The sequence below is a fragment of the Oculina patagonica genome, chromosome 7 (genome assembly GCF_052425735.1).
Source record: "Oculina patagonica isolate OP01 chromosome 7, crgOcupat, whole genome shotgun sequence".
Taxonomy (NCBI): domain Eukaryota; kingdom Metazoa; phylum Cnidaria; class Anthozoa; order Scleractinia; family Oculinidae; genus Oculina; species Oculina patagonica.
In genome coordinates, this window is record NC_135764.1 from 10,874,969 (window position 1) to 10,898,779 (window position 23,811).

The 23,811-nt window shown below is 38.8% G+C and overlaps 1 protein-coding gene across 1 annotated transcript in view; it reads left to right on the forward strand.

Moving 5' to 3' along the window:
- Window positions 1-2,508: 2,508 nt before the first annotated feature.
- Window positions 2,509-23,811, forward strand: part of LOC144660680 (uncharacterized) — a 29,577-nt gene continuing 8,274 nt past the window's right edge. Inside the window, exons 1-20 of the mRNA XM_078521380.1 lie at window positions 2,509-2,702; window positions 3,478-3,670; window positions 4,954-6,139; window positions 7,167-7,428; window positions 8,883-9,100; window positions 9,742-9,846; window positions 10,914-11,063; window positions 11,640-11,859; window positions 13,819-13,926; window positions 14,157-14,240; window positions 14,357-14,608; window positions 15,310-15,466; window positions 16,432-16,572; window positions 16,765-16,945; window positions 18,080-19,137; window positions 19,594-19,807; window positions 21,520-21,556; window positions 21,914-22,133; window positions 22,540-22,688; window positions 23,375-23,527. Coding sequence (XP_078377506.1) covers window positions 2,634-2,702; window positions 3,478-3,670; window positions 4,954-6,139; window positions 7,167-7,428; window positions 8,883-9,100; window positions 9,742-9,846; window positions 10,914-11,063; window positions 11,640-11,859; window positions 13,819-13,926; window positions 14,157-14,240; window positions 14,357-14,608; window positions 15,310-15,466; window positions 16,432-16,572; window positions 16,765-16,945; window positions 18,080-19,137; window positions 19,594-19,807; window positions 21,520-21,556; window positions 21,914-22,133; window positions 22,540-22,688; window positions 23,375-23,527 — 5,157 coding nt within the window. The 5' untranslated portion in view covers window positions 2,509-2,633. The remainder of the gene's footprint in view (window positions 2,703-3,477; window positions 3,671-4,953; window positions 6,140-7,166; window positions 7,429-8,882; window positions 9,101-9,741; window positions 9,847-10,913; window positions 11,064-11,639; window positions 11,860-13,818; window positions 13,927-14,156; window positions 14,241-14,356; window positions 14,609-15,309; window positions 15,467-16,431; window positions 16,573-16,764; window positions 16,946-18,079; window positions 19,138-19,593; window positions 19,808-21,519; window positions 21,557-21,913; window positions 22,134-22,539; window positions 22,689-23,374; window positions 23,528-23,811) is intronic.

Genomic DNA, 23,811 nt, shown 5'->3' on the forward strand with positions numbered 1-23,811 from the left:
AATGGTATGGCGCAGTCCACACCAAACTAGTCGACCGCGCGCCCAGAACAGAGTTTACTTCTGCGACCTTGCTTTAGCGGAAACAACTCCATCCTGACTACAAACTGCAAACGTAATCACAGGGCACAGAGGAGTCAAGTTTGTCCGCAATTCAAAATCTCTACCGTGCAAAACGACCTTCAAAGCGATCGTGTAAGCGTACGTGATACAAACGCCGTCATGCGATACTTGTTTGCAGATCGCCTGGTGATATCGTATTCTGACAACGGTCGCCTGGGGCGAAAAAATCGTCGCCCGAAGGGCGACGATTTTTTTTTCGGAAAGCGAAGCTTTCCGACGAGGCACGAAGTGCCGAGAAGAAAAAAAGACAAGGGACGAAACATTATACCACGTGATCGTCTCGATGTCGCCCGAAGCATACTGGTGGCGGAAACGGAAGTCGTGTGTAGATCCATGCTGTGACAGATGAAATCAACCGTTACTAATCCGAAATTCAAAACAACAGTGATCCTTCGACCGGCGGTAAGATTCAAAATATGAATAGTGCTCTCCGGGAAAAGCGAAATTTACCAGACGAGGAACAACGCAATCCGAAGAAATTGAAAGTGGAAAACAAGGTTTTCTCTTCAAAGTGCTAAGTTACTTGTGAAACACATTACGGTATTGCAACATCACATGTCTCGTGACGCATTTCCGCCACCAGTATCCTCCGGTCCACATTGTACGAAAACAAATTTTTAACTGCCTAAAACTCGTCCCCCGAAATACAGCTTACACGACTTGTTTGAAGATTTTCTTACAGCGTATGGGGAGAGAATACTAGTCTTAAACCACATGTCAAAAATGAGATCGTTTCGTTTGATTTTGAGCGAGGAACGAGGGATCGGAATTTCGCCTCAAATCGCTTTCGTCCCTTGCTCTCTTTCTTACTGCTGGTCTCTCTGGTAACGCCCACAAACATTGCTGTCTGCGGATGTCACATGAGGGTACAAATACGATATCATCAGACCAGACCATCTGTAAACAAGTATCGCAAGACGGCGCTGTATCACGTACGGCTTACACGATCGCTTTGAAAGGCTTTTGAAGGTCGTTTTGCACGGTAGAGATTTTGAACTGCGGACAAACTTGACTCCTCTGTGCCCTGTGACGTAATGTAATACATTTACATCACTTAAGGTGGGGGTACACCTCAAGACCGTTTATCCACCGAAAAACTTGGGTAAAATCGGGGTTAAATGCAAATATCTCTTTCGCGTTTAATCAATAACAAAAACTCTGCTTATTACACAAATCTGTGTTTTGGGGTGTTTTGTAAACTTTTTGAAGATGTTTGGGATGGATTTGTTAAATGAGAGAAATAAGAAATATTGAAGATTTTATGTGATTTTAAAATTAGAATTTGAAGTTAAAAATTAGTAGACGGACACCAGTAGGCTCTTACCGAAAGTGCTCGTAAAAAAAGCATTAAATGCTAAAAGAAATGCTCGTTTTTTGCCAAAAAAGTGCTAAAATAATGCTAATTTTTTGAAAAAGTGCTCGTGGGTAACATAAAAATGCTCACTTTTTTCCGATTTTTTTAACATAGAATATCACATTTTTCAGATTTTCAGTTACATTTTTCAACAATAAAATGTAACGATCAATGTTTGATGTCAGAGTACGCTCTCGAGCTATCTCTGGCTTGGCTGGCTGACTTCCATTGTTCCTCGATGACAACGTGGATGACGTCATCTTGGAACGAGTGTGATGGACTGGGTTTCAAGAAGGCAACCACTGACGTATCAAACCTATTCCTCAGGCCTCCACGGCTCCTTTGACTAAAATGATGGCTGATGCATTTTTGGACGCCATAAATAAAGTCAGATTGTGCTTTTTAACACAAAATTAGACAAATAGTCAGTCGAAAATCCAAAATAATGCTAGCAGTGCTTTTTGGGATAAAATGTAAAAAAAAAAATGCTCGCGAAGCCAAATAATGCCAAAAAAAGTGCTAGCACTTTCGGTAAGAGCCTAGACACCAGACAGCCCCCCTGACAACCTGGGGTGTTCTTGCGTGACGGTCAACTATCTGCTGGTGTTCCAATTTTTTTTCCCGTTCTTAAAACCTCTTAAAATTTCACTCAAATTTACCTTTACCCCCGCCTTTATACGCTCCATCTTAAGTTGTTCAGTTCTTCATCAAAGGAGATTCCAGCCGTTCGATTTCGTTTTTTGCTCAAACCTCGCCCACTGCCTGGGAAGGAAAGATATAAGGAAAAGGGTGAACTCCCTTTCCAGATTTTTTCTCGATATAGAAAACGATTGTTCATGGGTTTCAAACTTCTTTCAATCACTTTATGTTGACGAAATTTTCTTCCATGAAAATAATTTTTTAAGGCTGATATGTAAAATGTTTGGTCATAATTTGTTTTGGACGCTCGCAATTGGGCCGGGATAAAGGCCTGGAACTAACAATGCCACGCGGTTTATCCTGGGGACGAGCACTGTTGTTTCGAAGAAGAAGGCGCCATTTTTGACTCGTTAGCTTTTCCTTTGCAATGCACTCGCTCCACCAACAAAAGTGAATGGTAAGGTCGGCGATAAACACCATGATGGTAAAGAAACGGTAATGGAAAGAGGTTTTGAGGAACATGGAGGGAGAAAGAATCCTCAAGTCGCTTTTGAACGGTGAAACAGACGACCTATTCGAGGACACCAAGGTTGGTGTAAATATTTGGTAATTTTGTTTACGTGTTTTGGCTAGTTTATAACTTTTACGTGTGGTGTATATGTCAAGTTAATTAAAGCTTCGGGTAAGATTTTCGTATAACCCCATACTTCTTTTTATAATCACATGGTTAAATCCAAATGGCGCGTAGGAACTGCGTACGATCGAAAAGTTTTCTTCTCATTATCATAAAATCATCTGACTATTGTTTGAAATATTCTGATGTGGAACGAAGTCATCATGGAACGAAGTGACCGTAAAGCCATACATATACAGCCAGTTGACCATCTAAGCTAAGTGAATGACGATGCAAGTCGAATGCAAACTTGGATTATTATAAATGGCTAAGTAAGCTTGGGAATGAAAGAGTAAAGAGCGTCTTCTCATAAGAAGTATAAGGCTAAGTCTTGAGCTCAATGACTGTGATTAAGGGTCTGATTACATGGCGAATTTTAGCCCGGGCATAAATTTCAACCTGGTTTGCTAGGCTGAGATTTCAGCTCGGCTTCCAGAACAAATCTTCTTGAAAAGACGTTTGCGATTACATGAAGAAAGTTTCATCCCGGGCCGAATTATAGCCTGGGCTGCAGCCCGGTTTCAAATCTCAGTCATTGCAAATGGGCTAAAAAACCTCCATGTAATTGCAACAAAATTCCAGCCCGGCAAACCGCCCGACTGAAATTCCCGATGTAATCAGGCCCTAAATTAGAATGATACATCCAGCCGTATATATAAGACTTACATATGTTTTATTTGTATGGTTGTAGAATTATCTTGCTCCGTTGCGATCTCCATTGAAGAGTAAAAATGGCTGTAAAGTTGGCAGCAAAGTGGCAGAGGAAACTATTTCAAAGTACACTGTATTTGCTACCAAGTTCTTAAGATGCGCTATTGAGTCTTTGAAGAAGGTGAAGACAAAAGGAAATAACCTTGATGAGCTCACTAACTCCTTGAATTTAGGTGAGTGTGGTGAAGTTGTTAGGTGTGCATTCAAGCCTAGTGGCCCATTAGGCTGGGTTTTATCTTCGACTTCAGTAGCATGAAGTGACTTTGACTACATGTTACAATGTACTTCTTAAAATGTGGAACCTTGATTTAACAGACGTCTATACATGTAAAACAAACTCCTCGGTATAACAAATCTTACCCCCAGCAATAGTTAACAATTATTCACCGAAGTGGAGGTGAATAGTGGTTGATATTTACCGAGCTGTGAGTTGGTAAACATCCACCACATTAACCAACACTGAGGTGAATAATATTGTTTTTGTATATACCACACAAAATGAATAACTAGCGGACCAAAACAGTACTTTTGGTAACCAAAGCGACACAGAAACTATTGCTTGGATAAATGTCAATCGATAATCAAATACCAATCAAATGGAAGAGAAATTGTATTACAGGAGCCCTACACAGAGCCAAAAACATCTCCACAAATCTTGACCACGATATAAAAGAAATAAAGACCACCTTCTCAAATGCTGGTTACCCCAAGAAATTTGTATCCTGCACCATCAACAACTTCACATCGAGCAATTCATCTGAAGACGAGCCCTTAATTCCGGATTTTCTATTCAAAGAACGGAAAAAGATTTGCATCAAACTTCCCTACTGCAAGAAGAATGAAATCACAAGCAAAAAGTTTATTTCAAAACTGAACTCTTTCACCAATTTCAAGTATATTTTCATAATTTTGTGGCAAACTAGACAAATCAAAAGCCTTATTAGTCCAAGGACAAAAATATTCACAAGTCTCACGTCATCTACGAAGGAGAATGTTCATGCCGAGAAAACTATGTAGGTGAAACAATGCGCAATCTTGAAGTGTGGATAACTGAACATTCGAACATCTGCCACACCTCGGAACCAGCACATCACCTTTTGGAAAACCCAAGCCACTCATTCCAGTGGAAAGTCCTTTGTTCGGCAAGATCGTACTTTAAGAGAAAGATCATCGAGGGACTAATTATCCAACAAAAGAGCCCAACTTTGAATAAACAAGTCAATTGCTATGTTGCGCAGTTGTTCCCTTCAGGAATAACTTGAGTATAAAAACGACGTAAATCACGGACGGCTTTAATCCTGATGATGACAACAAGTCGAAAACGTTCGGTTCCTTTTTAAAATTTTATAACCTTTTTTAGCCTTGTAAATAATATTTTTAATGAGAATCAACATTTTCAACTTTAAGAACTTAAAAGGTTACTAACATGTAAATCATTGTGTTCTTGATTCATCAGTGGGCACACTGCTCAACGACACGTTATCTATTCAGAATGGAACCTACCTCAAGTTCATACCGTCACTGGACCAACTTGGAAAAACACTTTACCTGATTGTTGTCCAGCTTACAGCCAAGACGCAGTTTGACAGGGCATTGTGTCACGCTAATGACCTGCTAAAATTTATTCAACTCCAGAAATCGTGGAAAAACTATGACAATAACAAGATGGACAAAGAGCTTGCTTCACTTGCCAAGCGAGCATCTGATGCTTTGCTTCAAGGAGCAGGCAAGTTGGAGGAGGTGAAAGTATCTCCCGCGCAAAGAGCATCACACTTGTGTGTCATTTTAGACTGGAGAAAACTGTCTCTACTTTTTCAGGCAGAAGCAATCACACATTCATCACTGGAATTGTTGGTTGATAGAACTCTTAAATGTGGAACAAAATACCAGATTGATTGTGGACAAAAGAATGTTGATTTTAAAACCCTGGCAAGTTTTTTTGAATGTATTTTTGACGTGCTTATGGTCAAGACTGAACAACTTGTCCCAAATGGAAAAGATTCACTGCAGTTTTTAGTTGAACTGGGATTTCACTATGGTAGGATTTGCAGCAAAGCAGAAAGATCAACCCAAGCCTTGAATGTGTTTGACAAACTGTTGGAGACTTCAAGAAATACTAATCATTCCAAAAATGGCCAATCTAAACTTCAAGTTTCTTCCCAAATTTGCTGTTGTGTTTGTTTCGTCTGCAAGGTTGCTATTTTGTTGAACTGTGCAACAAATGGATCACAAACTGTAGATTCTTATCAGCAGATCTTGTTGGAAAGTACCAAAATAGTTTCTCAACTGTTAAAATGTAAGGCATTATCATCATCAATGTTAAAACTCCTCTCAGATTCTATGGAGTATTTCAGAATAACTTTTCAAAATGTGTGCAGCAATCAAACAGATCTCTCCTGGAGAACGTTCCAAGAAGCTGTTCAGTTGCTCAAGTTGTATGCGGCAGTTCTCTCACTTCAGTGTGAACAGATCAAGGCTGCACTGCACAAAACCAATGTCAGTGATGAGGCAGTTGTACAGTATCAGCAACAGTTGCAGAAGACAACAGTTCGACAACTGACTGTGCTGAATTTTGTGATTTCTACATATCAAGATCAGTTGAAAGGTGACAAAGGAGCAAAAGATTGCAGCAAAGATTCAAGGTTAGCAAGACATGCATGTTTCTATCGAAGTTATAGAAACACTTGCCTATTGGCTTGTGTTCCCACAGCATTTCTCATTCTCCAAAACTTCCACTCGTGTTTCTATAACTTGATAGAAACACGGAACATGTTTTCTATTGCTTAAACATCTACAAAAAAACTGTAGCGCTTTACAATATAAAGAAGATAAAAAGTTATAAAAATTGCTAAAAGATAAAAACTATATACATCTACACAATACGTGTATGAACAGAAGGAAAAAATTGTAGTGATAAAAACTAAAAATTATAAGCATGTTTAAACAAGTTGATCGCGAGTTTTCACTTTTAATCCACTTAAGAGGCACAGTCTTAAATTGTTGCATTCCATAGCTTTTGGGCAGTATAAGAAAAAGCTCTCTGCCATAAGTCTTCAGAGCTCATTCCTGGGTGTACCACTAGCCCTTTGCTGGCGGATCTTTAAGTTCGTGTCAGTTGGTAAGGTGAAGAAGAAGAAGAAGAAGTATCGTTTATTAAAAAACTATTACACTTGGCAGTCCTCAGACGGAATTATGTGTACTTTTACAAATTTATAAAAATGTATCAAAACTAGGTACAGGATTTAAAAAAATATTAAAAGCTATTTACATTAAAATATATTAAAAACTATTAAAAGCGATCTATACAATGTAATTTAAACTATTGCATATAATAGAAGAATTTTTAAAACGGTCCATCTTGCATACAGGCGTGTTGAACACTCTCCTGTTTCGAAGGTTGTTGGTTGGCCTTTCAGGTAGCAGATTGACTAGTTTGTGGTTTTTTGTAGTTACAATGTCATTAAATAGGCTCTTAAAAAGTTTCAACTTGGTTTACATGTACTGCTACTACATGTACCGGTAAATGGATTCTTATTGTTCAAAGAATAATACGTACACATACATGTAATCACCTGATTTCTAGTGCAGTTTGGATGAATAGACTAAAACAACACATGTTATTTTTCAAAAGCTCCTCTTTGTGTTTACTTATTGATATTTTCTTTACAGAAGCAACATCATTAGAGATTGCATCGCAGTGGCCCAGCAAGCAAGCACACTCATTCACAATGCTCTTGATGATCCAGACATTCCACTATCTACAAACGAGCTGCGGTGGCTGGGCAGTAGTGCCTACAACTTAGGCTGTGTGTCCTATCAGAACAACTGTTTTGCTGAGGGTGTGCCTCTGCTGGCTCTTGCTTGTGATGAGCTGAAAATCTGGAGTTTTGCTGCTGAGACCGAGCAGCAGATTATTTCAAGAATTGAAGAGGTAATTGACATACATGTAATTTATCAAACACAAGAGACAATGTTTCATCCGAATATCCAAACACCAAGAAGAGAGTTAAAAATATGACGCGCAGCGGAGTATTTTTGATGAAATTAGAGGTGTTTGGATAGCTGACAAAACACTGACTTGAGCGTTTTATATAATAATCTTCTCAATTGAAACAAAACCTACGAAGTAAACGGAGAAATATAATCGTAAAAATCTATGCTTATTAAGACCGGGTATCCAAAACTCCTTCACGGTTGTGATTTTCTTTGTTTTAACTCAACGAATTATAAATGAGTTTGAGAATACCGGTATATTTATAAAGTATTTTCAAGTAACTTTGTCAAGGAATCATTTAATTTGCTAACCTCAAGATAACATTTCCAATGCAAGTCAGAATTTTAGTTTATCATCTCAATCTTTCTAATTGTTATGTCACTATTTTTCAGGCTTAACTTTAACTATAGTAATTGACCAAGAAAAATTACAATCTGCCAATCAATTGGCCAATGCAGATAAATTAAAATTCCAACTTGGCTCCGAGGCTTGGGGGAAAAAACATCTTGAGAAATTATTTAATACATGTAATTGAGCCCTCAACCTTGATGTGATTTCTTTTGTTATTCAGGGCTCGAGACTAACGGTAGCCAACTAGCCAAAGGCTACCAAAATTTAGGTTTTGGCTACCAAGTTTAGCATTCCTACTAGCCATTTGGCTAGTGAAAAACTGGGAAAAGTCAACTGTTCTTGATAGAAATCAATATACCTGACTAGTGAAAAATTACTTTTGGCTAGTAAAATCTGACATGTCACTAGCCAGTAAACCAGTGAGTTAAAAAGTTAGTCTCAAGCCCTGTTATTCCCCTGAGCCTTTACATTTTTGAACCTTTGTAAATATATGTTGCAGTTAATTTTTGATCTCAGTTAATTTTTTATTTTAACTAGTTAGTTTTTTCTAACTAGTTGATTTTTTTTTAACTAGTTAAATAATGGGGTTAGGGTTAGGGTATCATATATTTTAAAAAAATAGTGGTTCACCCAACGTTTCCTACGTGGCACAGTGGATAAGGGGTTGGACAGCAAATCCAGAGGTTGAGAGTTCAAATCCAGTGCAGGTTAGTAAAAAAGAAAAATAAATATTAAATGATAGTACTTAGGGGAGAGGGATAGTAGCAGATAGTAGGGGAGGGTTAGTAAGGATGGGGGGGGGAGGGTATGAGATATCAAGGGGGGAGGTGTTCTACTTTTTCTACTTATTAACCAAGAATAAAAAAAAAAAACTAGTTAGAAAAAAACTAACTAGTTAAAATAAAAAATTAACTAAGATCAAAAATTACTGCAACATATACATACACGTACCTTGTAGCACTTTGATTGTTCAAAACTGAAATAGGTACAATCAACCCTGGAATTTTCTAAAAGAAATTATGATTTAATACCTTCATTAGGTGAAGCTGTTAACAAAATATGCCCTGCTGACTGACTGTCAGAGAAGAGCACAACAACTAAGTGACGCACTGAAGACAGCTACCACTCAGGTCCTTATAGCATTAAAAACAACCTGTGATGCCGAAATCATAAGACAGCATATCAAACAATGGGCTTCAGTTAAACATGAACTGGTAAAGAACCTACAGGATGAGGAGAAAATAACCCTGAGATCCAGGTTTGTTATCTGTACCGGTATTTTATTGTGTAAAATGCAGTTGAACGGCCACTAACAGGCACCTCCTTATCGCAGCCACCTTGCTTCCAAGAAAATAGAAACCAAGGGCCCATTTCTAGAATGTCACAAAACTGTTTCACACCCGGAAAGCCATAGCAAAATCTCAATTTTTTTTTTAGAATATGCAGAGCTGTTATATTCGCATATTATAAATCTGAACAGAGCCTCCTTTCATACAAAATTTCAGGCCAAACAAGAGAAAACTGTCATCAACTCTCATGGAAAATTTGAACAATTTTATGTTCAAAGTCGATGAGAGCGCACAAGAGTTGATGAGAGTGCATGAGAGTTCCATGCCAAATGAGAGTTAGAGTTTGAACTCTTATCAACTCTCATCCTTGTTTGGCCCGGGCTTAAAGATCACCAATTTTGCATTATCGTAATTGTACCAGAGGTACCTATTTGGTTTAAGGTCTGGACAGCTTACTCGTGGCACTTCTGAGTAAGACCCATAAGACTGTGCAGTTACATGTACATGTATTGTAATTATTTGTAGTAGCACAATCATCCAGTAATTCAGTCATTTAATTGTAATGACTGAATCATTTTCATTGTCATTTTTTTTTTCTTGTTTGATTTAGAACTCTTTGCAGTGCCTTTGCGGAGCAAGAAGATGCTAAAGATGTAGTGGGTAACCAGCTGTGTTTGGTTCTTCAGGAGGAGCTGGCTTGTTACAAGGCAAAAAGGTTCACAGCTTTATTATTGAAATCTTTATTGTTAGACCATTGATGTACTGACAGTTGTTGCGGTTTTCAGTGAAATGCAAACTCTGAAATTAAATTCTCAACCAACGGTTTAGGCTTTTTGCTGCTGTCAATCATCTTAGCGGACCTCTCAGGAAACAGAAGTTCACTTCATTCGGGTCAAAAGGTCAAGTCTGTCAGTTGTGATTGGTAGATTTTGATCCATTTTGTTTGTTTCTGTTTTTCATGGTTTGTTGGCTGTCACCATAATTATGACTGGCGGCAGCGAAAAACGCAACCGTAAGTTGGATTTTGAATTCCAGAGTTCTCATTTCACTGAAAACCGCAATAAATCCCAATAACTCAAACCTTCATTACTTGAACCTCCTGCTAACTCAAACCTTTTCCCATTCACCTCCAGGTCATTTTCTTATTTTACCCTCAATAACTCAAAGCCCCGATAACTCTAAGCTTTTTCAATTTCCCTTGAAGGTTCGAGTTATTGGGATTCAACTGTATACTATTCTAATAATATTTATACAAGACCTTGCATGTGCATGTGTACATGTATCAGGGCTGTCATTAAGTTTGTAAGCAGCCATTACATTGAAGTTATCACCTGTAGCATTTCACTCTGTATGCAAGTGTAACATAACACAAGGCTGCAAATAACAGTCGGTCATCAGCCAACCAAAATTTGCTTATGTCCGACGAAATCCCAAGTGTGGTCGGCCATGTCCGGACAATTTTTTGATCGTAAATCATTTTATGGCAACAATAAATAAAAATCTGTCCGACCACAATTTTGTTTTGTCCGACCAAGATGGTGTCTTAGTAGGACATAATTATGTCCTGTCAAGTGAAGAAAATTATTTGCAGCCCTTCATAACACCAATAACATCTTCACCCATAGCATCAAGTGAACTCAGCCATAACAGGTGTTATGGGTTACAGCCCTTGATAACAGTGTATAATTTGTTTCAAGGGCCTATTCTGGAGTAGTCCAATTTGTTGTCCATGTATTGCTGCAATTTATAAACCTTTTGATAATTTCCTTTGATTATTTTCAGTTATGACACTGCAGTAGAACAAATTGCAGTCATCAAGCAGTTAATGGAGCTGTACATTGTTCATGAGGATGAATTCCAGTATGGTTCAGCCATGCTAGAGCTTGCTATAGCTCTGCATAGCCTGGGAGATACAGATCTTGGGGAAGACAAGTGAGCATAACAAAATATCTCAGCAGTTGTGACTCAAGTGCAAATGTGCTGAACCCCAGATCGAGATATGTCAGGGTTCTAGCTCTAGCCAGGTTCTTAGTGTGTTCTTGAGCAAGATACTTACTCTTGCATTGCCTACCTGTTGTAAATGGGTATATACTTGCAAAAAATTGTTCGGACAACCTGAAAAAATAGGGACCCGAGAGAAACCTGTTAAAGGAGCTACGTCATAGACAACACATCTTGAAAAAAACTTGCCAGTTTTTTCAAGTTTGTCATTGGTAATCTCTCTCTCAATCTTCGTCAGTCAATACCATACTTGTGTATCTTTGCGTTTTCATTACTCTGTTGTTTTTCTGCATTTTGTAAGAAAACTATTATTTTGAGGTTTCCTTCGCTTTGTGACACTGCTCTTTTAAGCACCTTAACCAACAAGAGAAGCATCACTCGTAGCAGAGATGTAGCTAAGAGCTGGCTACCAGCTAATTTCACCCCCAAAAAGAAAGCTTATCACAGGCTGAAATTACTAGTCAGAAAACTTGTAACTTATATTGAAATTTATTTTGTGTTTTGTAGATCTCCACTTGAGTACTGTGAAGAAGCTGCTTCAATTCTTGAGCAATTATCAGACAGAGGAGCTCAGGAAGATGAAGAGGAGGAAGGCTTTCATTCATCATTTGTTCAAGACAGACTTGCCGCAGCCTATTTGTGGCAGGCCTTGTTGGAACACAAATGTGTAATGGACGAGAAACCAATTGCAGCTACAGAGCTTAGTGAGAGTTATGAAGCAGAAGAGGTACATATATATGAAAAATAAACTTAAAAATAAAACTCTACTTGGAGAAACAAGTTTTTTTTTAGTCAATCTCAGGGCTCAAAATAACGGCCGGTCAAAGGACAATGTCCGGCCAAAATGATGATTTGTCCGGACAAAATATTGGTTCGGCGGTCATTTTGACCGGTCGCGTACACGGCTTTCAAATAAATAACACGCACAAAAAAATTTATTCGCATTATTTCTTGAAATTTTACAGTAAAATTATAAAGTATCATAGCAGCTTGCAGTCACAAATTTGTAGAATACAGATGAGACGGTTACGCTCTGCGGATTTGTTAGCGGTTTGCTTAAAAAAAAAAACAGGAAACATCCACGTCTGTAAATACGCTAAACAGACAACAATGAACATCGCATCAATCAACGTCTGCTATTAACACGCGTACATGTACGCAATTAAGCCCGGGTCAAACAAGCATGAGAGTTGATGAGAGTCGACTCTCATGAGAGTTTTCGTCAACTCTCATCGACCTTCATCAACTTGGGCCAAACGAGAACAACAGTCCATCAAACTCTCGTCGACTCTCGTGAAAAAATTGAGCACGTTTAAAGTCGATGAGAGCGCATGAGAGTCTATGAGAGTGCATGAGAGTTCCAAGCCAAACGAGAGTGACAGTTTGAACTCTCATCAACTCTCATCCTCGTTTGGCCCGGGCTTTACGTACGCAGGCGGGCCGAGAAAAATAGCGCTCGTAAGTGGATTTAAAAAAATATATGCACCTTTAGAAAGTACGAGTTCGTAGCGTGTTTTTTACCAGCAAGATCATGAAAAAATAATAAAATCATTAAACGCTTTGAATGCGAATCAAATTGCAAACTCCGATACAAAGTTCCCAACTTCGGCCAAAGTAAACTGGAATCAACTGTAATCCCCTTGCTTGAAATGGGATATTGGTATCGCATGATACAGAAAAGATATATAAAAGTCGAGGACGTGAATCCTTTTTACTGGACACAGTTGACATGAACTGAGCCGTTGGGGTTTCCTTTCTTCCTACATGCCGAGCAAAGGCAAAGTTATCTCACTTGTAGCATGGGCGTATGTCCTATTACTATTTAGTGTTCGATAGTAAAAACCAGTAAAGTGCTTACAACCAAGATCGCCTCCACCTGTAAGTCGTTAAATAATGTAAAACTATGCAGAGTAACATAACATTACGGCTACTGAGCATTTTGTTTTGTAGGGTAGAACGCAGAAGAAATAGAAATTCAAAAAGCGAACACTTTTAGCGATCAAAACATTTAAGCTTATACTCTTTAACAACGAGTGTTTTAGCTTATGAGGCGAACTTTTTGGCAGAATAGGCTATTGCTTCAAAGTAAATACTCAATATTTTGACCGGTCAAAAACGAGACATGACCGAGCAAAGATTGATTTGGCCGGTCAACATGACCTGTCAGTATCCAAAAATTATTTTGAGCCCTGCAATCTCCAGTAGGGACTACATGTAGGTCTCTTTAGGTCTTATACAATGTAGTTTATTCAACATTTGTTCTTGAAATTTAATTTGATTCCTTTCAGTCAGACAGTCAGTCAGAAAGACAGGCAGGGAGTCAGTCAGTCAGACAGTCAGTAATCAGTTAGACAGTTTGACAGTCAGTGAGTTAGTCAGTAGTCAGTCAGATGGTCGGTAGTCGGTCAGGCACTCAGTCAGACAGTAATCAGACAGAAAGTCAGTAGTCAATCAATCAGTCAGTCCGAAAGTCAGGCAGTCAGACAATCAGTAGTACTAAGTCAGTCAGTCAGACAGTCAGTCAGTCAGACAGTTGACAGTCAGTAGTCTGTCAGTCAGAACTTGTAGACTAGGACCGCTCAGAAGATGGCACCTACCTCATCCATTACCCCTGTCCCTAACTTGCAATAAGCACCTTGTCATTCTGTTACCAGGCCTTTTAACTGAAAACCTTGATTTATTTTAGATGGAAGCTGTTAGTCTGGAGCAGCCATTTATGTCATCTATTTATTCAGCACTGGAGACATGGACAATGATGTGTGGTAAATCAGTGTCTCAAGACTCCAACAGAAAGGTTTGTTTGTTTGTTAGTTTAACTTACTGAACATACAGTCACATGAAAAAAATGTAGCAAATGTAAATATTACAAGAAATCAACCCCAACTCAAAGCATAATCCAAGTCATGATTCATCATGGTTTTTTTGGTTTTTCCAATTGTCCCAAGTGCTAAATTTACCGAATAATAAAATAATCCTGCTATTATTGTGCAGAAGTTTATTGCCTTGTGTATCATTGTACTGTAGATTGACTTGCAGCACTTTGCCAACCCTGAGGAAACCTGTCATTATCTACTTATCACTGCTGCAATGTTTGGACTGTTAAATCAGGTAAGAAATCTCCAAAAAATAGATCTGCAGTTACATGTATCGGTAACCATAGCAAGGCCATTTGCCCTGACAGTAAGAAATTCCTCTTATTGATGGCTTGGCATATCTTTCCACAGCCTTTTAAGAGAGTTTCTGCGCTTTACCTTGCTGGCTGCATATCTCAATCAATTGGCACCAGCAATATGCTGGATAGTGGACTAACTGCTTTCAGTGACGCAATCCATTCCTTGTGTGACATGCTGGACATTTCACATGCTTGTCTTCTGCTACGCCATGCAAGCAATCTGATGGATTCCTTCAAGCCAAGTGGTACATCAAATGTTCAATTCTTGCTGGCAAAAAGTCACTATCTCTTGGTCACAGGAAAGGTAAGTTTGAAGCAAGTTAAAAAAACTTTAATTGGTTTAAATGATAATGGCAAAATAACTGTACCACTGAGACTTACGGCCTGTTTATGGAAAGGAAAGTTGTTTCTGGCAGTAGCGGTACCCTACAATGTATCCCCTGAGCCATATTTTAGCAAGTGCTGATATGAGAAAAGCTGTCCCTGCCAACTCTTACCAAAGAAATAGCTGTCCTTAGGTTTGCCACAGGTCAGGAAATGGTAAAGGAAAAATAAAATTCTTCAAGGTCAGGGAAAAGCTTGTAGAGTGGGCTTTTTTCAAAAAAGACACCATCTTATAAGTGGAAAGGAGGGGGACATGAAGGGACCACCTGTCTTTTTGCAAGAGGGTGGGTCCTGTAATATAGTACTTACAGTCTACAAAGATATGTTATAACAAGTTAAGTTAGTAGTGGTAGCTCAGCATAGCCAACATGCCTGTTACAAAACATTAAACAAAACTGTGCTAAAGAAGAGACCATACTTCCAACATTTCCCACCTTTTACAAGTGTATATATAACAAAGATAGATTGTGTTTAACTATAATCTATTCTGAAAACTTGGAACATTGCATGTGCAAGAAAAAATGCACACTTAATTGTAGCTGGATATGTGTTCACAAACAGATTGCTTTGTTGTGCTCCATGAACATGTTCCTATCAAGCTGACTTTTTAATTTTTTTTAGTACTCAGAAGGAGAGGATTGTCTCAAAGAAGCACTGCAGAGTGAAGTGTTCTCTCACAAGAGTTACAAGACACACCTGTTAAAGGCTAGATTGAAATCTATTTGCTCAAAGTACTCACTGCTTCCAGCTAAATTCCATGAATTCACAGTGACATTTGGTAAGGACTATTCTGAAGTAAATTTCTTAATAATCAAATAAATTGGCCTGCCAACTTTTGCTTGCCAAGGGCTTGTGTTAGGGAACCAAGGATGATGCAGTAGTGAGAGCACTCACCTCCGGGTTCGAGTTTTTCTCCGGGTTCTCTGGTTTTCCTCCCTCCACAGCAACCAACATTTACTAAATTCCAATTTGATCTGAAATCAGTGGGATCGGAAGAGCCGCTAAGTGGAGATGCCACTGTTAAATTCCCATTTTTTTATCTATAACAAAATTCTTGATTTTGATTGGTTCTGCGCGTGCCTATTTGTCGCGTAATCGGCACAAAATCATGTGGGTATCCAATTTGAGCAACTTCAAATTGGATACCTGTAATTGGACACCTACGCCAGCGCATTTGGATGGGTTTTTTCTTGCTGTTTTCCTACTTTTTGTACAATCAATTGAATTAACCTTAAACATTTTCTCACAAAAAAAGTTCTCAAAGACTTCCTAACCTCGAGTCTTGTTATTAACACGATTAATAAGTAATTGGATCTTGTGTCGTACAATTCAGAGAGTAATCGTGCTCATAATTTTAAATTGGCCTCGCATTGTGCGCTCTGCCGATTTTGAAATTACTTGCCTGATTACTCCCTGAATTATACTCCACTCAGTCCAGTTGCTATTATTTATTTATAATTTATTTTTATTCCAATACTTTTTTCTATAATAATAATTTAGTAGGCAGAGGATTTGCTTTGACCCTTGCTATCAGGCAGGGGATCTTAAAAAGTAACCGACTAATGTGAAAAATTTAGACTACACCCTAACTTGTACTTTAGGGCAAATGTATCTCTCCCAAACAGTATCAAAAGAATCACATTTTGAAAATAAAATTTAATCTACTGTACATGTACCTAGATTTACATGCTACAACATGCTACTGACTTCTTTTTACTGATATTTTTTTTATTGCTTATAAAGATCCTATGCTTGGATCGCTGACTGCTTTGGAGTGTGCAATTGATGGACTTCATAAGTTAAGTCAAATGGCTGAAGAGATCTTTGGTGGTGATATATTTTGCAGTGGTAAACAGAAGCAGAAACAGAAAGAAAATGACCAAGGTGGGCTCAGAATAACGACATTTTTTACGAAGATTACTGAATCAATACCCAATACCGACATAATTCTGTATTGCGTAACCTATTTCATTTTGAGTTACCCCTTTTGCAAGTGATTCTAAAGATTGCAAACATGAATGAATATTATTAGGCTTTTCTAAAATGCATCACATTAATGTTTTGTCTTCTTTTTAGTGGATGGGCGAGTGATTTCAACAGGTCCCAGTCAACTTTTCAACTTGTCACTTCTACACAACTTGCTTCAATCCCTGTTACAAGTTGGCCAGCTATATGCGCATCAGGGTGCTGTTAGGGAAGCCTTCAGGCAGTTTGTGGATGGTGTTGCTCTGGCAAGACAGTTTTCGCTGTCATACAGGTAAATAGCACCATCACATGTATACATGCAATGTCATAGGTCATGCAATGTCATAGGTGTTTTCAGGTTAATCCATGTCTAACCTGTGTTAACCTGGCTCAACCTGAAGATAGCACTGTCATAATCACTTTTACAGTAAGATTTTGAACATATTTTTAGCAGTTTTATTACTGTTATTGAAACAAAAAAAAAACAAGTTGAAATTTGGCCAATCACAACAAACAGCAGTGCAGTCAAGCCTCTCCTTACGGACATCTCCATCTGCCTCGTCCCCAGGTGTCCACCTCCTTGGAGGTGGAATCATGATTTCTTGAACCTCCAATTTCTCAAAGCTCCCCATTTCTTCAAGTGTCATTTCCTCTGGATCTGCTACCCTCAGTTGAACACGACACGTTTACCCCTTTGTTTCTTGACTCCACGACTTGTTGAACCAAATTTCATTCCTCTTGGAGTTCAAGACATCGGACTTTAACCTCTTGCTCTACAATATGGACTCCAAGCACTGCAACATTGGTGTTTGTACATGAATTAACCCTTCCGGTGCCAAATTTCTCAAAAAACGTGTTTTTTTTACTGTTACTGAATTTTTGGTGCTACCCTCCTGAATTTTTCTACGCTTTGCTAAAGAAAGCACTTTTTCACACTGAAGCAAGATTTTGATGAAGATTCCATGTAAAAATGTACAATTTGGACTTTTTGTTTTGCGAAACCGTGCCTATTTTTTCTTGTTCCTATTCCTTCCGTTTTTCTCGGCTTTCTTATTCTCACTCCTTTTTACTCTTCACATCCTTTCTTTTGGCCAAAAAAGTTTTGATGAAATCATTGGTAAACTCTGAAAAGAGGACCTCAATCAATTACAGGACATGTTTTGGCCTGTTTAAGCACCAATTGTGAACCAAAAACTGATTGTGTTTTTCTCGATTAGCTCTGTCAGGATGCAACCAATACACAAAATGAATAGTTCTGTGAAAAGGCCAAACCTAGCTTTATCAGCACCAAAATCTGCTAATGTGCAAATTGATGACATCACAAGTCGTGCATTGACTGCTCCTCCAGAATTTAAATGTTGAGAAAAGTCGACTTTGGCACTGAAAAAAATCCCAGCTGTATTATGTGTGTATTTTTTTTTTGTAGAATTGCAGAATTTCTCACCAACATTGCACAGTTGGAAGTGACGCAAGGTAAAGTAGACAAGTGCCAACATCGTCTTGATCAGCTCAAGGAAATGCTGCAACCAGTTCTAAAGTCCTCCAGCAAACTAAAGCTCCCTGAAGAAGGTATTCAAGAACCACTGTTTATTGAACATCCAGGGACATGTGAATGTGTCAGTTGTGTAGATCCTGCACTTCACATGATAATTATCAACTACTTGGCAAGTCTGTCAGACTACTTTGCATCTGTGTCAAGACCTGAACAATCCATTCAAGCTTTGGAGGTGGCTGAGTCAGTTTGTGAAAGTGCTGAAAACAAGTTGACAAGAACTCTTGGGAGAATTGATGTCGTTCTGTGTGGTGCTGAGCCCAGTGACGGCAGCTCTAAGGCTACAAAGAAGAAAAGAGGAGCCAATTCTGCAAAAGGGAGAAAACCAAAGGAAGATGCGACTATGAAAAACTCCTCGATCTCACAGCTGATGTTCAGTCAACATTATGCCACATTGTACAGCATGAATGCAAAGTTGTTACTCCAGAATGGAAAAGTTGAAAAGGCTAATGTTGTACTCACAGGGGCAATGGAACTTCTACGCCGTGCAGAGGATACCAGCGAAAGCAGCCCAGTTAGCTTGACACCTATCAAGGCCTCCTTACTTTACCTGTATGGCATAGCAACTCTTTTATCTAACAAGGATTCTTCTAGTGGAATTGATTGTAGATGGTTTTTGAAGAATCAGACAAGAAGCATTTCCATTGGAAACGCAGAGGCGATGATAGATTCTGCGCAAATTGATGCAGCTGAAGAAGTTGAGCTTGAGATGCCAAGAAAAGGTTCAAGTAGGGGATGCAGAACTTCTAAAAACGTAGAGACAAAGAAAAAGTCCTCAAGAGCAAAGGGCAGAGGAAAGGGCAAAAAAGTCGAGGAGATTCTGGTAGAAGATGATGAGTCTGATGCAATCTTTCCACAGAAAGCCAAGGGACGAAGCAGAAGGCCAAAGTCATCCAAAGCTTCTTGTAATGATGTGGACAATCATATCCAAGGTACATGTAATATTAATCTTTTCAAATTACCAAACAAAACACTGAAGGCAATACATAGTTAGTAGTACTACATTGTAACTATGATATTTATTGAGGCATGGTTGAACCATTGAGGTTAATATTGACCAATCTTACTGAACTTGGGGTGTACATGTATAGTCATCTTAGGATAATTTTCAGAGGTGAATATCAAGAACCACAAAATAAATAAACAACATGGAAGTGCTCACTTGCACACATACATGGCAGATGATGTGCACTGTTGCTTAATACATTATTGCGAATCAATTGCGAAATCAATTTATACAGTCAACAAAAGAAACAAGTCCCTAAAAGACATTTTGTCTGTTTCCTGTGTTTGATTGTTGGTGATCAGTGATAAATGATCATAAATTATAATAAATAAAAACAATTGCTCAATTGCATTACTACTTGTTTACTTTATTCTCTGTCCAGCTCCTAAATGGCTTGACCAGGCCATCCAGTATTTCAATGAGGCATTTGAACTCTGTCAAACCTGCCCTCCTCCAGCCCTGTTCTCTGACATCTGCCGAGGCTTGGCACTCTGCCATGGAAGATCAGCCCCTGAACTGTCAATGTACTACTTAAATATGTCAATGGCAGTGACACTCAGACATCAAGCCGTGACGAGAACAGGAAAGAGAATAAGGTGAGAATGAGTTAGAAGTAATAGGGACTCAAAGAAGCTTTACATCTCATCCGCAGTTCACATAATATAATTCACGTGTGACAATGCATAACTAGGCAGTTTAGACAATCCTGCTTCTTGGTACTTTTGGGTTGTTCATTAGTTGTCGGAGGGCAAAAAATGTACCCTCTGAAGCCACCGCTGCCTGTCAAATACAATCTTAACAGGTTGCGGACCTCTCCTAGTAGCGTTTTTGGGAAAGGAGTTTCGTTGAAATTCCTACACCCTATTATCCTGCCAAACATGATCACGATAAAAATGATTTGTCTTGAGAAACCAATTTTACGCTGCACTGGCAATACTTTTGGCACTGAAATGTTGGGGGGCTGGACCCCCTAAATATTTGTTTGGAGGGGCTACAGCCCCCCCCCCCTGCACCCCTGCCTTGCCACCTATGAGTAAGGATGGTAAGTATCAAAGGAGTCAGGTGCCCAAAAGTTATCCTCTTGTGTTTAGGGTAAACAAGCACTGCTTGATAGTATTTAGGTTTACCTTATTATAGGAAATTAACGCGAATTTCAAAAATTCGCGTTAATTTAAGTCGCGTTAATTTTTGTTAACGTTAATTTCCGCAGCATTAATTAAGTGGAGTGTTAATTTCCATGACCTTAATTTCTATTTTTTTGGCCCCAATTTCTCGATACGGCCCAGACGCTCTTGACCCCTAGGAAAAAGCATTTTTTCATCAGGGTAGAAATCTGCCGGTATCACTGAAACTGTGAAGAATGCTCGAGGCGGTCAGATTCCTTCGCTTAACCCCTACAATTAGGATTATACGCTTAGTGTTGAAACAAACTTGCTCCTGCTGTCTCAAGAAGTTTTTTTCTTTGTGTTCGTCGCGTTAATTTCCTTCATTTTGAAATGTTACCCCCTCTTTCGCGTTAATTTCCTTTATTGGGAAGTATTTTTTCCATCAATTTGCGTTAATTTAGGTCGCGTTAATTTCCAATACCTTAATTCACACAAGCGTTAATTTCCTATAATAAGGTATTCTGCATTAGTTTGAATAATAGGCACTGATCCTACAAATGGTTAGCATTCAGTTTTTGTTATGGTAGACACTTACTGATTTGAAAGACTTGTATGGATTTAGCATTTGTTGTTCTGCAAAATGCCTCTACTGGTCTATCTATGGTTAATGTAGCATGAAGTGACTTTGAATATTGAAACTTCCCCCTGGATGGGATGCTTGTCTACATGTATCGCAGGTCACCCATTCCAGCACCCTGAGCATTTTGTCAGGTTGTCCTTTCTAACAGATTGCCAGTATCATTTATTTATACTCTGAGTTGGACGGGCACCATAAAACACAATGACCTGTGCTGAAGTGTTTCACCCAGAGGCCAATGCATGAACCATTACCTGGCAATACCTTTTCCCTGGATGACTGGCGGAGTTCTGCTGGCTGCTTGATTTTATGTTGCCAGTTACTTTGGTCATGGCAATCAGCTCATGACAAACAAGTCACATACTGTCACAACTGCCAACAGCACTTCTGTCCAATAATGTTAGAGGCAATGAAAACTCACTGTGAAAAACCAGAATATGTACCTACATACAGAGTGGACTGCTAGTCTTAAAACCTTCTCAAGCTCCCTAATAAAAGACTGATTGCTAACCAATCATAGCTGAATAGGAAATGTACTTGATTCCTTTTTTTTTCTTTACCGTAGGAGAACAGCAAAGGAAATGTCAGTTTCCCTGCCTGCGGTGTGTATTGTTTTTTGTTTCAGCGTTCTCATTATTTTAAATTTAACCACCCTAGCAATGCTTTATTGAGCTCCCTACTTTCAATTAAGTCCCCCTTTCTAATACAGGTAAGTATCCATCCTTAGCCCCATCCTCACCCATATTAAAGCCTTCTCTGAAGTTCTTGAGAAAAAATAAGGCCTTCCCATCTAAGGTTTAATAGCTACACCTTTTATGGTTCATGTTAATTGCTCATTTGAATTGTCCAGGATCATCCAGACATTTTTTCAACTGACTGAGGGTCACATTCCCCTGAATGATTTGAAAAAAACTTTAATTTTATGTCTGTTTTCTTGTGTACTTTTGTTTCTCCCCCAGGAACACAACAGAGACGTGGCCCAGCTTGTGGAAGACTTGTCTTCCTTGACACTAAATAGCAGTACATCTGATGGTCTAACAGCTGAAGTTCACTGTCAATTAGCAGAACTTGTCAAGACTCGAAACATCATGAAGTTTACTATGCTTCCGAATGGTACTGGCCAAACTTCATCTCCATTTTCTCCTGAAGAAATTTCTCTTCTGCAGAACATTCCAAAAGGTACATGTCAGTTATTTGAAGAGGATATGAATGCTGCAAAGCTGATAAACTGTTATCTCGAAACTCTTGCAGCAAATAAAGGATAGATGTTGTTGTATATTATTTGGATGAAGATAATGTAATATTTTGACAATAGAAAAACTTGAAGTTTTTCTAATTAATAAATGTCAAATAAGTTGTTTTTATTATGAGTAAGCATGAACAACACATTACAATGTATGTTTACTAAGTCCGTAGAGTAAAGAATATTGTGTTATTTATTATAATTACACATGTATAGAGTACCAAATTATGTTAATAAATTGTGTTAATTAATGGAATAGGTAAAAAAATTGTGCAAATTCATTGAATGATGGAATTAATTGATATTCAGGACAACATTAAATGTAATTATCTTAATTTATAGAGTGGACTGTATGTACATTGGAAACCTTTACACAGCCAGGAAGTCAAGACAGAGAACTGATGATTTGCAGAATAAGAGCTGGCTTTGATCCTGTGCTCATCAAGATTAACACAACATCAGGAGAGGAGGAACAGAGCAAGGAGAATGATGTATGTATTTTTTAGAACTACGATAATGCCCTTTAGCTGCTTTTCACCCAATTACAATTCAAACCTTGCAGCCTCAGACTTACTCGATTATTGTGTTACAATAGAAGGTGGTGGTGGAGTGTAACTGTCAGATGCTTGACTTGCACTCCTTTCTTCACCCTGATCACTAGATTAAAGGAGAAGTTCACTCCAGAATGGCCATTATAAACTTTTTATTGGCGTAAAGAAAATTAATGGCCATTCTGGAGTGAACTTCTCCTTTTACTGCTTGGTTTCACTGATGTGAATGCCCCCCACCCCCACCAACCTTTTAGCCTGCTAGGTTTGCCCTGACAATTCATTAAACTCACTTTATACTTCTGGATGAAAAGGCACTGTGAGATTAGTTTCTTGCCTAAGAACACAACATCACCAGGGACGGATCCAGGAAATTCAGAGACAGGGGCCACAGCAGTTGACATGACAACTTTTTAGTGGCAATAATTAATGCCCCCCTCCAGAACATTTTAACAATGTGGGATCTCTGAAATTCTTTTTCCTGCATTCTGGGAGCATTTGTGATGAACAACTAAGGCTTTGAATAAAGGCTTTAAACTGCCGAGATGAAGGGTGGGGGGGGGGGGGGGGTGGTCTACATCCCCCAGACTTAAATACATTTGCATTGGTTTATTATTATTTTTGTGCAGTCAGATGAGGTTGTCATGGATCTGACCAAGCTGTTCCAGTGCAGTGTGATGGAGGAGTTTTATGACATAATGAGTGACAGCGTCAAAAGTATGAGTATCAACAATACGTCAGAGTGGTGGGCACTGAGAACAAGACTTGACGTCAGGATGAAGGTGAACAAAATTGTAGCTGTATAATTAGTTTGTATTTAATTTAACAGATCCCTCGCAAAATGGAGGCTGGGTGCGTAGGACATCTAGGAGCTCCCACTATTGGCAACCAGCTCCTAGATAGAGACCACTTCAGTGGCTGGCAAATCCTGGCAACCCAGCCATGAGCCCCTTGTCGAAGGGAAGAAAAACAAACACCTGTCACACTGATAAAACAGTGGAAAAAGAGGGAGGGAAGGTGGGGGGGGGGGAGCCCATGAGAAAAGCCCCCATGTACTCAGGAAAAC